A 14,649-nucleotide genomic window follows, 5' to 3' on the forward strand; every position below is an offset into this window, starting at 1 on the left:
AGGTCTATCTGCGGTAACCGTCCCTAATTTTGCAGTTTAAGACTAGAGGGAAGACAGCTAGTCATCACCACCCACCGCCAGCTATTGGGATACTCTTTTATCAACCATGATAAAAGCCATCAGGCCATGAGAAAGACGAGAATAAGCTGCTGGGCACTTGAACATTGTTCGTAAGGAAGGGTAGGGGCGAGAAGCCCAACCTAAATGCTTGTCCATTCCATGACCTTGCCCAACGGTCAGTACTCGAGGAAGCGCTGGGAAAGCGTCACTGAATGTGAGTTTGAATGTAGCCAGTTTGTTTCGAGCGGACACTGTGGATCATCGCCGTAGCTTACCCGTGGTGCTACCAATGAAAACTTCATCACTGGACGGGTCGAGCATCCAGTAATTACCCTTGCCTGAGTCGTCATATTGGCGGGGTACTTTCACGAAACATTTGTTCAAGGATAGGTTGTGCCGAATAGAGTTCTGCCATCCCTGCTTGTTCTCTTTGTAATAGGGAAACGTTTTCATGATGAACTCATAGATGCCGTTAAGAGTCAGTCGTTTTCCAGGACTTTGACGGATCGCCATCATGATGAGTGCATTATAGTTTAACTGTGGCTTTTCGTACTTTGGTTTGTTCTCTGCCTTCTCTCCCTTACTCTTGTCCTTACCTTCGTAACTTCTTGTTCGTTTCTGTAAATTATCTTTCTCAGACGGCTGGTCGCTACCATCTTTATCTGCAACTAGCTGATCAAATGAATTTTGATTGTGTATGCAATCGCTGGGAGAATTCTTACCAATGGTTCGGTTACGCACAAGAGCCTCATTGTAGTCCATTTTGATGATACTACTGATAGAGAAAGACATCCGTTTCGAAGAGCAAGTTATAACCTCTGACCCCTTTAGGCGTTCTTCACTTTCATCGCGCATCGTTATTGCTCTTAGTGCAATAGTACCGAAAGGTTTACTGAATAATTGAAAATTTCTTGTTACGCTGCGCAGTATCAGTCAATGGCTTATTTTCCTTCCTTCTAACAAGCAGGTCGCTCAGGTAACTTGCTAACTTTCACCATTAATTGTAGCTTCTGTCTTCTTGCTGACAAACTGGTCACGTATCTAGTTTGCTAACTACCATAAAGGATAATAACGTTCAACATTAGTTATAGTCTTTTCTTTTTATACTGACAAGCTGTTTGCTATCTTGTTAACCTCCCCCAATGACGCTAACGTTTAGAATTAAATGTAGCTTTTCCCAGAGAGAGAACTTTCTGTAAGATTCTACAACACTCAACACTTACGTTAACTGAGAGGCGGGAGTACATTCATTATAGCGAATCACTGTTCAACAAAGTCAACAAAACCACCCAAAGCAGCTAGGAAGTTGGTTTTCTTTCTAGGTGGACCAATCAGTGTGAAAAGAAGAAAGAGCATCGATACTTGAAGTTAAATATTAGTTTAATACACTTAGAATTTAAAAAAAAATTAATACTTATAAGGATCCGGCAAACAAACTTAAATATGTACATTACATATGTTGCTTTGAATAATATTCTTAAACCGGTCAGCACAGCAAATATTGATCTACATATCCTTCCTTTCGTAAGTTTGAGTTATAGTCTAATTTATATAGGTAACCCCAGAGAAAGAAACTCACTTCATCTCATTACTAAGTGTTCCTAAAGGTGCCTAATTCTGAATAGTCTTGGAACATAAATGGAGTTAGAGAATTTCTGAATGTTCTAAGTCTGAGAAGAAATTGAATAATTGCAGGTTAAAGTATTTACCCGGGAATAACCGTTAGTTTTATAGTATAATATAGTTCTGTATACAGAATCTTGTGTTTTTAATCTATTTCTTTTATCACACCAACATTACTACTGTAACGAAAAGAATCGATAAATAGTTGCCTAGAAGAGCTTACTGTATTATGATATCATGTATATGTACATACATAGAAGGACAAGTTTCAAGAATTACTGGATTTTCATTGTTTAGATTCTATGTCATTTGGAACTAACATGGTGATTACTTGGCTTAGTAGGAAAAAAAACACACCTCAGTTGCAGCTTGTTTGTATATTTCTAATTTTGCTCAAAGCTACACGAGAGCTATCTACTCTAGCCGTCCCTAATTTTGCAGTGGAAGACAAGAAGGAAGGCAGCTAGCCATCATCACTCACTGCCAACTCTTAGGTTACTCTTTTTACCAACAAAGAGTGGAATTGTCCGTCTCATTTTCACGCCCCCAAGGCTGAAATTGCGAACATGTTTTGTGTGACAGGGATTCGAACCCGCGAACCTCAGATTTCGAGTCGAGCATAGTTGCAGCTGATTTCAGTTTTGTTTGGTTACATTTATGCAAAAACAGAAAAAAATATATAGTATTTAAACCTATTAGAAATGATGAAAATGTTTCAGTCATATTATGTATTTTAAATTATGACATGAGAGCTAGTAATCCGAATTATCGTTCCTATTAGATAGTAATATAATTTACATTACCAAGAAGTTTCTGTACTGCGTATCTTCAACAGCAATCTTCATTATAATGGTGTGAAATTATATTTTAGTTCACTATTGCTGCTAAAATACTAAAAGATTAATATAGTATATTTAAATGTATCTTTTAACATGTTCAAACCATTTACTTTTAAAGTTACTCACAAAAGGAATGCATAACGTTTGAAGCGAAAGAAACTAAACGAATTAAGTCAAAATTGTTTCAAACTTGAAAAAACGTATGTTTCAAATGCAAGATACAATATTGTCTCGTACTTGTATATAAAACGTTGTAAAGCTTCAAACAGAAGTAATAAAACGGGTAATGCAAAGTTCAAAATAGACAAATAACAGCTTTAGAAATATATACACAATTTCAAGACAATAATATAAATTGATGAAAAATTACGTTTTAAAAATTACAGAATGCTAGCAAGAAAGACGTTCTGAAATTTGCATTTCATATATATATATATGTGTGTGTGTGTGCGTGTGTTGTGAATACTAACCCTAAAATTATTTTATATATATAATACGTAAATCCCTCAAGTACGCACTACAAATTTTGAAAGACAACAAAGACTTTCAATTGCACATTTTTAAACATGCTATAAGCTATATTTCGTTTTAAAAGAATGAAAGTTTGACCAAGGGTAAATCATAATTTTTCATCATATAAAAAAACTTGATTAAGCCAGACAAAATAAACTTTTTACCTAAACATATACACCAATAAACACTTTTTAAGCCAAACTACACAGATTAAAATAACGTTCTGTATATAAATAAACAAACATAATTAATCCAGATAAAATAAACAATTTACCAAAACATAAACATCAATGAACAATCTTTAAAACCAAATAACACAGATTAAAATAATGTTCTGGATATAAAAAATTAGTTAAGCCAGACGAAATAAGCTAGTTGCCGAAACATAAACATTGTTACTTTAACGAATACCTTAATTAACCCTAAACAAAATTATATTCATTATGATGGGAAAGCCACTTGAATTAAAAATATATTCTTTAATATTACTTATTTTATATGAACCAAAAGTAAACTTCGTTAATGCACATTGAAAATAAAATGAAATCAATCAGACTATAACTATTTAACTTACGTCTCGGTAATGTACACTTGATAAAACGATATTAATGAAGGTATTGATATTTAAGTTACGTCCCCTAGTGGCATGTCTTCGCACTTATACTACTGGAAACTGTGTTGGGCAGAGCATAAAAAGCCCTTTGTGTATCTTGTGTTTAATAATAAACAACCACAATAGTTCAAGTTACACCTTACAAAAGAACGTTTCATAAACTTATGTTAATTAAACCTAGACTTAGTCCTTTTAAATCAATATTTCATAGAACCATATTAATTAAGTTATAACAAGGTAATTTACTCCTTACTAACGAAACCATGTTAAGTAACTGTAGTTAAGTTATACTTATTTAATGAACACTAGATAAAACTGTATTAGTAAAGTTATCAGTAACTGAACGACACATTTCATGGCGTCGTATTAGTAATTGTGTGATTACAATAGTCACTCGTCGTTTACTACAGTCATATTAACTAAGTTATAGCTACCTAAGTTACATCCGATTGAATAACACGTAATAAAATCACATTAATTAAGGTATGACTAAATAAGTTATACCATGTTATATAACTGATAAAACTAGGTCAATTCAAGTATGACCACATAAATAAAATGTCATTAAGAAACATGTTATGAAACCATATCTGTTATTACTTAGATATAAGATATAATTGGTAAAACTATGTTGTTAAACTATACCTAAATAATGCGTGGTTAATTCATATTATATAAAACCATAACAGTTAAAAATGGCTACCTAAAGTCCTCTTTGTTAAAGAATCCTTGATAAAACCATATTAATTAAGCTATATTAACCAGAGTTAATAAACAGTTGAAGAAACCATACTAACTAAGGTATAGCTAAGTAGCATTTTGTTAATTACCACTTGATAAAACTACATTAATTAATAAATAAATAAATAAATAAGTTATACCTCATTAATTAAATGTTGATAAAACTATATTAATTAAACTCTGACCGCCTAAATTTGATCTCGATAATGAACCCTTGATAAAATCAGTGCTAGTTAAGTTGAATCTTTAGTTTTTGTGTTGTATTTACTATTTAAAACTTATGATTAGTTAATGAGTAGTTATTGCACAAATTTAGAAAACTTATTTGTTAAATTCTGATTCATTAATGAAGTTGATCAAGCTATTTTCAATTAGCAAAACATAATCTGGCTACGACCTCTGGTGTATTTAGAAGTTAGCACTCACATAGTGTTATGGCAGGTAGTTCAGAGGACCATAGATTTGGTATCACACGGTTGTTCCTGATAATGATAAATGAATTTGAGTTTGATTTTTTAATAAGCACAGAATTTTCCCGGAACTTTACTTGTTCTTGATGTATATAAAATGCTTCATCATATCGGCTTGTTATCATCAAATTCATTCTTGTGAATGGTAATAAATTAATCTCGAGGGGAAAGGTACGTCTCTGACTTAATTTCACTAATGCTGTATGCCAAATGAAGACATTTGTCTCTATTCTGGATTAAACAGTTTGTGTTTTATAGACTAACCAACTGCAGAAATTGTCAACTAATGGACTACAGCAAAACAATGCAGTACGAGCCATGTATACATACCTGCATTATGAAGCACTGTAATATAGTAAAACGCCTAGGATGCAGCTAGTGGTCTCCAGGGACCTAAGGCAGGAGATACTTCAGGGTTTGCGTAATTCAAGAACTGGAGGTTATCAGGGAGTGAATACACGTTGCTGTGAATGTGCAGAAATGATCTTTAGCTGAATTATCGTAAAGATGTCGAACACTGGTGTAGACATTGTTTGTTACCCAGAGGAAAACCCACATCAGGGAAAATTCTGATAAAGAGTTATTGTAGGTTCTTATCTCGAAGGAATCATTCTAGATATAGTTATTCCTCTGTCAAAAAATAAGAACATTAATCCATATATACTGACTTATCAAGTGATCAGATTTTGTTCAGTAGTGTACAAATTAGCACCTAAACCAATTCAATAGTTAGTCATTTGCATAACTGCTCTTAATGTTATGTGTGTGTGGTGAAAATGCACACTTGAAAATATCATACTCAGATATATGGTTTTGCATAATAGATAATACAATATCAAGTGTATGGCTGGTAACTTTGTGAACACCCACCAAACTGTAAGTTATCGTGAACAACAATTCATTGTTTGCTTACTGATTCTTTTTGTGTTTGCGTGAGAAGTACAGTGGTACACAATACAGTTGTACTGATGTGTTTGCAAGATTATATAGAGAAACTAAATATATATATTACATTAGGTAATATTTAGTACACATCAATTTGCAAGTCGCCAAATGATTAGTAAAGGATATACATTTCCAAAAATATTATAACAAAGCAGTGACAGAAGCCTGGTACCAGGATCTGTTATGGTGTGTGCTTACAGTATGCAAGAACATTAACATAGTTCTAAAGGGACTGTTCCATATCTTATCAGAAGATAGTTCATTGAGGTCGGCAAGTTGAAAAGTTTGGATCTCAGATTATGGATAGGCCTACCAAAATTATTTACAGTGGGAATCTGACTGGAAAGAAAAAGTTGATTCTGATGATGAAAGCATTGTGTCGTATGAACTTGTTTTAAATAATGACGAAGAAGAGATTACTATTGCGTATCTGGCTTTTGACGATGATCCATTTGATGATCATATAAAATTAGTCTGTCTTCACCAGTAATTATGATATGATCATAGAAAATTAGTCTGTCTTCACCAGTAATTGGCTGAGACTTAAACTTTCCTCGTTGTTGTGGTTGAGATTTAGTGATTAGCATTTAGGATGGTAATGTCTAAAAGGAAATATTTTTATTGTTTTCCAAGCTCCTGAGTGGTGGGTTATATCGAGAACTTCATGTAGTAATTTATTGTAGAGTCAGAACAGTTGGTTGGTTGAGGTATTAATAGCTGAAATGACATTGTGACTATTACTATTTAACATGCTGACCGATATATGCATCCATATCTCGGTTTGTAGCTTGTGGTGAGTGTCCCACATATCAGCTGAGATACAGAGCACGCTAAGCTTACTAGTTATATAGCTATTACAGTTAAGGCTGATCCTAGTGTAATATACTGTTGGTTATAGCAGTCAGTGATGACTGAGATGTTTAAAAAATTAATATGTTTAAAGGACTTTGAAACACACTAGTGTTAAGTTACTTGACAAATACTGATTGACATTTGCTGATAAAAATTTCCTGAGAAAACTGGTGACTCTGTGTTACCATATGAAATAGTGTCTGAGGTTTGGTAGTTGTATACAATTCTTTCTAAAGTGTAACATGGGAATTACATCTAACATCGCATAAAAATAATATAGATAGTATAAATTAAGTGAAATGTGTGTTGTTATGCTAGATGTTTTGCCTCATTTGTATCTAACATTCATCTGATTGTTTGCTTTTCTAGGAACTCTTGGTAAAAGTATTGGTGGGCAATTACAATGATTCGTTTGATGATTGTGTTATGCTCGTGAAGATGATTTTGTTGTGGTTCCTTGTGAGCTTACTACACCGAAATTTGTGAATATCTGTATATTTTGTAGTTGACAAGATGTGATTGAAAAGGATGCTTGCAACCGGAAATAACATTTTTATTAATTTCTTTCTTTTATTACGATTTCAGATGTTATGAGAAGATTTACATGTGCTTTACTACACTGAGACAGAGTCAACTGATGGCGATATCAACTGATAAAGATGTCAGACTAGCCAGAGAACAACGATGTCGTATACAGTAAGATGCATTGGTTAATAGATGACATTGAAATAGAGATGAATTTGTGCTTTATTTAATAGATGACATTGAAATAGAGATGAATTTGTGCTTTACAAAATTTGTCTCCATATTACCAGTTTACGTGTACTTAATTATAAATGTGAAATATATAACAACACAATTTTGTAAGCACATGAATTTGGCTTGAAATGATAACGCAGCATGTTTGGTGAAGATGGTTGTGATTAAACTAGTCTTTATATTGAAAGCAAAATGTGTTTTCATAATGTAGACTAGGAATAAATTCTGTTTGGTTCCAAACTGTCATATCTGTAAGCGTGTGGTTTACCACGGAAAGATAGTTAGGGTTAATAGAACATATACGTTATATTGAGTAAGAAACGTGATGGACCTATTGCTTTTGCTGAAATTTTAGAAAGAGTGTTTTTGTTTGTTTTTTTATAGCAAAGCCACATCGGGCTATCTGCTGAGTCCACCGAGGGGAATCGAACCCCTGATTTTAGCGTTGTAAATTCATAGACTTACCGCTGTACTATCGGGGGACGTTTTGAAAAGAATATCTTGCACTTAAGGCATCCAGAATATTCGCAAATTGTGTGATTCTTAACCTTTGAAAGTGATATAATGATTCTTTGCTCATTGAAACGAAAGAAACAGAGTACTTATTGTTTTAAATTAGTTTGATTTAGAAAATAAATATTTAATTTGCACAATCAACTTACTTCCAGATGTTATGCTTATTCCAAGATTTTTTATTTCGATATAATTTCTGAATAGATTAATCACTATTCATGAAGTTTATGCCACTTACACTTAAATGTAGTATTATAATATTAGCAGAGACTCACGGAACATTTCTTGTCAAATTAGTATCTTTACAGTGCCAGTGCTTCTTTAAATACAGAATTTCAAGAAGAATACAAAATAAGTTGAATAACAAAAAACCGAAATGTATAGGTTAACTTCTTTAGATATAACGCTAGTTAAGCCTGTGTTCCGCGAAGATATAATAAATCAATACTGTAACTTACGTGCGTTTTGCTTGAGTTTAGTTAAAGCTAAACTTTACAGTACTTAATACCCATAGTTATTTATTGGTAGCCCGGATATATACGTAAGGCATTCAGTTTTATATAATCTGTTTTTATTAATTCATTAGAATTATTTTTATGTTATGAATGTATTTTCCGGTTAAGTGCGTTTTTTTTTATTCAAACAGAGTTAAAGTTTGCTCTACTTAAGTTTTCTTTTATGCTCTTGTAATGTGTTTAAATTTTATTTTATAATGGCTTATTTATTGCATAATATTTCCTATTGTAGTTTTTAGTTTAATTTTATTGTTATTATTTATTTTCGATTTCATTTTAGTTGTTTTTTTTTATTCATTGGCAGTGGGAGATTTTTTAGATTCCCTTTTCTAATCTTCATATAGGTTTCATGACATTTTGCGTATCAGTTTGAGTAGCTGTTGTATCATCAGTTCATTGCCTCGTATTTGCGCTCCGCACTTTGGGACTGTGGATACATTATAAGAGTAATGGTCAAACATTACTAACTAATTAGAGTAGCCTAATACTTAGCTGTGAGTGCCACTGGCTAGCTATCTTCCCTTTAGTCTATCAGTTAAAAGTAACAGGTAGTTAGTATAGGTAAACCTTGTTTACCTTTGTATAACTATCCAAGACAAATAAAAAAAACAACACTTACATTGAGCTTTTAATTAGTTTTTGCTTTTATCTGTTGACATTTTAAAGAACAATCTGATATTTCTACCCTTTTTATGAGTAATATGAAATTTATCTTTATTTCAACATATACAGGTAAGCTGTCAAAATTTATGTGTAGCTGTTCCGCACGTAGTTTATGCCATTCTTGTATATCGAATGTAGTATAGCCCTTAAAGTAACCCCAGTTCTCTAGCTTTGACTGAGATATATGTATTTGATTCCATTTCTGGATTTGCATCCTGAATTCAGGGCCTGGCATGGCCTAGCGCGTTAAGGCGTGCGCTTCGTAACCTGAGGGTCGCGGGTTCGCGCCCAAGTCGCGCCAAACATGCTCGCTCTCCCAGCCGTGGAGGCGTTATAATGTGACGGTTAATCCCACTTTTCGTTGGTAAAAGAGCAGCCCAAGAGTTGGCGGTGGGTGGTGAGGACTAGCTGCCTTCCCTCTAGTCTTACACTGCTAATTTAGGGACGGCTAGCACAGATAGCCCTCGAGTAGCTTTGTGCGAAATTTCAAAACAAACAAACAAGCATCCTGAATTGAAATTATTCTCGTTCTAATGAGTGATAGAGAGAAATACCTAGTTGATTTTGGGCTTATCTCTCTTAAATGTATTTGTCTGGAAAGATCACTAACGCACCAAAAATAAAGTTGTGGAATAGTTACCACACTAAAATTTCACTTAATCTAACAAGAGAACAACAAGATGGCATCAGAGTGAAAATCAATAGCCCGTCAGTAATCATCGCCAATCAGTTCTGTTTCTTTAGCTGTCGTTTAACAGCCACCAAAGTTACCAGCAGTGGTTGTTTTGTCAGTAAAGTGATCTTTAACTGTATATTCCCACCTAGATTGACGGCCCTCAACAGCTTCTATTACGTCAGTTCATTAATCATATCAAGAGCTCTGGAGGTACCGTGGCAGTTTGTAAGTTTAACCCTGGCTGTATCAACGTAAATGTTGAGTTATCATTTACCCAGGTTGTTCTTTTTTTCTGATATCTTGCAATACAAACAGTATTGGTTCTAACCAGACTGAAATTTTATATCTCTTTTTTTTTAAAAAAGTTACTTTTTATATCGACAGACTTCCGGATATTTTTGTGACCGAAGTATTAACTGATTAGTAAATAAATACTAATTATTTCGTTCATCACATTTTATTTACATTACAGCCTCTCTTCTGCAATCGATAATAATGCTAACCTTATTCAAAATATACATACAAATGTATTTGTAACGGTAAATTTTCTTAGATCTGTACTTATGTTACAACATCTTCGTGATAAAGCTTAAAACCACTGAGGTACGCAGAACAAATAAGGTTTTTAAAAAGGTACTGAGTTAATGTAAACTTAATTACAGAATGTAAGCCTCAACATGAGATTGAAAGGTTTAAGTTACGAGTAACATTTAGAGTTGTACACTCATTCATCTGTCTAATCTCGTGGATCATACAGCAACAGAAAAGCCACCAGGTGTTACATTAGCAATATCTGAAAACATGGTTTACAGAGAGTATTGAACCGTCAGTCACTCTGAGACACAGGAGTGATTTCTGGACTGTTATTTGTTATATAAACGACGAGATCTGAGGTCAACGGTAGCTGAGAGGAGTTTGGAAAGTTTGCAAAATTCAGAATTTCTTTCTTTGGTTACTGTATATCTTGCTCAAGAGGATCCGTACGTAAAAAGGAAAGCGGAAGTGAGATAAAACAACAAGCTACAGTTTATTGAAATACAAACTTTAACGTATTGTGTTATGTAGGTTCTATAAAACAGTAATGTTCTCAGCCACTGAAACTTATGGAAAGTTATATAGAACTTATATATATGCTTATAAGTAGATATATAGAACACATGCTTTTTTAAATGGACAGTTTGTGTGTATATATATATATTAGTTCATAAAACAAACCTAATACTATAAATTACATGAATTATATATAGCGATAACATCAGCACTATACAAAAGTGGTGGAAAGTTGTATATTAACTAACACCGAGATATCCAGCGTGACATTCAACTGTTACTCCTAACAAGTTTCCACTAAACTTATCAAACGTTCATGAGTAGCTGACTACAGTTATAAAACATTTAAAAACAACGGATTTGTCAATAAAATATAAAGTATTCCGTCTACTATATGTAATCCGTAAAAAAGTAAATTAATAAATAAATATCTGTTACAGAAGATCGATTAGGTGTTAGGCATTTGGTTTTTAATCCACGACGTCCCAACACCTGTAGCTAGTTGTAAGTGTAGTAATCACCCCGAAAGAATTTTTTAACACATCAAAGTAGTAATTAAATTGTAATTAAGAGTTACCCATAATTTCTACAGACGCTAAGCCTTTATCCTTAAATGTATTGATTTACCGTAACAGCTAGCTCATTATTAATTTGCATTTTTTGTTTTATATCTGGTAGACGGAATAATCTCAATACCTCTGCATGCTGTTACCACAGATATTTTCCTTTAAACATTACACAATTTATACTTTATCAATAAATAGCCTAATTTTTAATATTGTTAGACATATATATAGGTAAGTTTGTCACGCGTGAAATGTTTATAAGTTTACACAGCTCACATTGGTTATGATTAACAGCGTAAGTTTTAAATTTCATGCTAGACTTCTCGGTTTTTATTTATAAGTGTGTGTGAGAGCATGCATATAAAGAGATATAAATGTGTTCAAAAGTCGCATTCAAATCGTTGCAAGAACCACAGACAAACACAAATGTTAAAAGCTAGATCAACGTAAACGGGGTATCTTGAAAGATAAAGATAAACTATTGACAAATGTTACAGAAGTTATTAGGTTGGATCGTGTAAAATATTGCTTATAGACAGATACACGGATACTAAATCTATGTAAAACTAACAAGTATTTCTTGTGTGTTCTATAATTGAGATATACTTTGTTTTTTCATTTGATACTTTCATTAACGCTATTGGTTAGGGGGATTTTATATATCATGTTCTATTATTTTTCATCATTATATTGTTTATAAAAAATATTTCTGGTAGTTTGCTTAATATATGGATTTTAGGGCTCCCCAGTAATCCAGTGGTATGTCTATGGACTTACAACGTTAGAACGCGGGTTTCGATACCTGTGGCGCGCAGTGCACAGAGAGACCTTTTTATAACTTTGTGTTTGACTGCACACAAACGAACGAAAAAATTAATTTAGGGCTATTATAAATTTTCTAAGCTGGCAAAACCTCGAAAGGTATTACTGGGTATAGATGTAGCCAAAGTTATTTCCCTGGGAGTAAAATAGTAGGTCTGGAAAGTGACAAAAGATTCAACCAAAATATTCATTACAAAATAACTTCATGACGAGAAACCCACTTGAAATAAAAATGTGTTTCATAATGACTGTTACGGGTATTAACACTGTTATTTATAAGGAGAGAACAACAATTCCACCTTCTTAAGTCATCTTCATGTTAAGAAAAAAACAATGTGAATTTAACCGTTGACAGACACATGTCTCAGGAACTATAGTATAACCGGGTATGTGATTGCAGGCAGCGTTGCAGGTGGATGTTAGGTTATTAAATAGTTTAAGTATAAAAAAGGTGTTCCTTTATAAGTTGCTGTATAAATAGGGCGTCTTTCATTTTGCGTTTGTTTATATTTGTTTCCCTACTTAATATCTGGGTGTTTTCTATGGTCATCTTGCGTTTATTTAACGCAAGACTTAACGACACCTTAAGTCGTGGCAGTTATCACATTGTATTTTATAAATTATATTGGTGTTCTTTTTGTCAGTGTAGTTTTTACATAGTATGGACTTTAGTTTTGTACCTGGTTTTTGGATGAATTTGGTGTTTACTGGAATGTTGTGTTTTGTTATAAGTTTTTCCAAATGTTGGTTATTTTTCGCTGATATCGGGAATATATGGTATACAGCTGTATATGGTTTAATAAATTTTTAATTCGTTGGATATATTTACTTTTGTTGGTTAATTTTGCTTTCTGTCTAGATGTGTGCGAATAATGTTTTCTACGGTTTGTGGAGGAAACTTATTAATGTTGATGAAGTATTGTTTTATTTTGTCTAATTCATCGTTAATTTTATCTGATGAGCACAGTTTTATGGCTGTGTTTATTTGGTTTCTTAGTATGTTGAATTTTTGTTTTGTTTCATGTGCTGAGTCCCAAGGAATGTATAGTCCAGTATGGATGAAGTTTCGGTGGATTTCTGTTTTAAATTGTGTGTCGGTTCTTGTAATTTTGAGGATAAGAAATGATATTTGATTGCTTTCTTTCTGTTCACATGTGAAGTTAATGTTGAGATGTATAGCGTTAATGTGATTGAAAAAATTAAGTGTGTGTTCTGTAGATGTGAATCCCGCTATCGTGTTGTCTACATATCTCTACCAGTATAGTGGTGGATGTAATGCTGTGTTAATTGCTTGTGTTTCAACTTGTGTCATAAAAATATTGGCTACAACTGGTGATACTGGGTTGCCCATGTTTAAGCGATTTGTTTGTATATAGTTGTGGTTGTTAAACATGAAGTTTGTCTTCATCGTGGTGAATTCTATGAGGGTTACTAATTGGTTGCTGGGAATGTCTATAGATGGGTTAGGATCTCGATTATAGAGTTCTAAGGCTATCTTGCAGGCTTCATCGGTTGGGACTTCTGTAAAGAGGGATATAACATCGAAACTGGCCATTAAGGCTTTATGATCAAGTTGATTAAGATTAGACTTGAAATTAAAAAAGTCTTTGATAAATGAACTGGCTGATGTTACATATTTGGAGAATGCCCATGCTATGTATTTACCAAGATTATAATTAAACGAATCATATGTGGACAGTATGGGTCGTACTGAACAATCAGGTTTGTGAGTTTTCGGGGTGCCATTTAATTGAAGTATACGTGAGTCGGTCTTTCGTATGTAAAAATAAATGTTTTCGAAAATTATGTTGATTTTTTCATTTGCAATAGCCTAACATCCACCTGTAACACCCCCCACAATTCCGTACCCTTTTATACTCTCATTCCTAAGACGTGTGTCCGTCAATGGTCACATTCAAATTGTCTCTTTCTTAACCTGAAGAAGGTTAAAACATTGTTCTCTCCTTATCACTAACAGTGTTAATACCCATAACAGCCGTTCTCAGATATATTACAAAAGCAGCAAACAATTCACGTCATTTTTTCCATTTATACACAATCTTTATTTGTTGCAGAATAGGAAAAATAATTGTTTGTTTGTTTTGGAATTTCGCACAAAGCTACTCGAGGGCTATCTGTGCTAGCCGTCCCTAATTTAGCAGTGTAAGACTAGAGGGAAAGCAGCTAGTCATCACCATCCACCGTCAACTCTTGAACTACTCTTTTAGAGCAACGAATAGTGAGATTGACCGTCACTTTATAACGGCTGAAATGGCGAGCATGTTTGGCGCGACGGAGATGCGAACCCGCGACCCTCAGATTACTAGTCGCACGCCTTAACACGCTTGGTCATGCCGGGCCTCGCTGAAAGTAAGACACACTTCTGTTACGTATTACAATTTATTTTGAAAAAGCCTGCAACTTATTTT

General features: G+C 33.6%; 1 protein-coding gene across 1 annotated transcript; it reads right to left on the reverse strand.

Annotated features, from left to right (window-relative positions):
- Positions 1–318: 318 nt before the first annotated feature.
- LOC143236168 (forkhead box protein G1-like) lies at positions 319–915 on the reverse strand. The gene has a single exon (XM_076474450.1). It carries the CDS (start codon positions 913–915, stop codon positions 319–321), a length of 597 nt encoding a protein of 198 aa, XP_076330565.1.
- Positions 916–14,649: the final 13,734 nt, after the last annotated feature.

Source organism: Tachypleus tridentatus, chromosome 13, assembly GCF_004210375.1.
Source record: "Tachypleus tridentatus isolate NWPU-2018 chromosome 13, ASM421037v1, whole genome shotgun sequence".
NCBI classification, from domain to species: domain Eukaryota; kingdom Metazoa; phylum Arthropoda; class Merostomata; order Xiphosura; family Limulidae; genus Tachypleus; species Tachypleus tridentatus.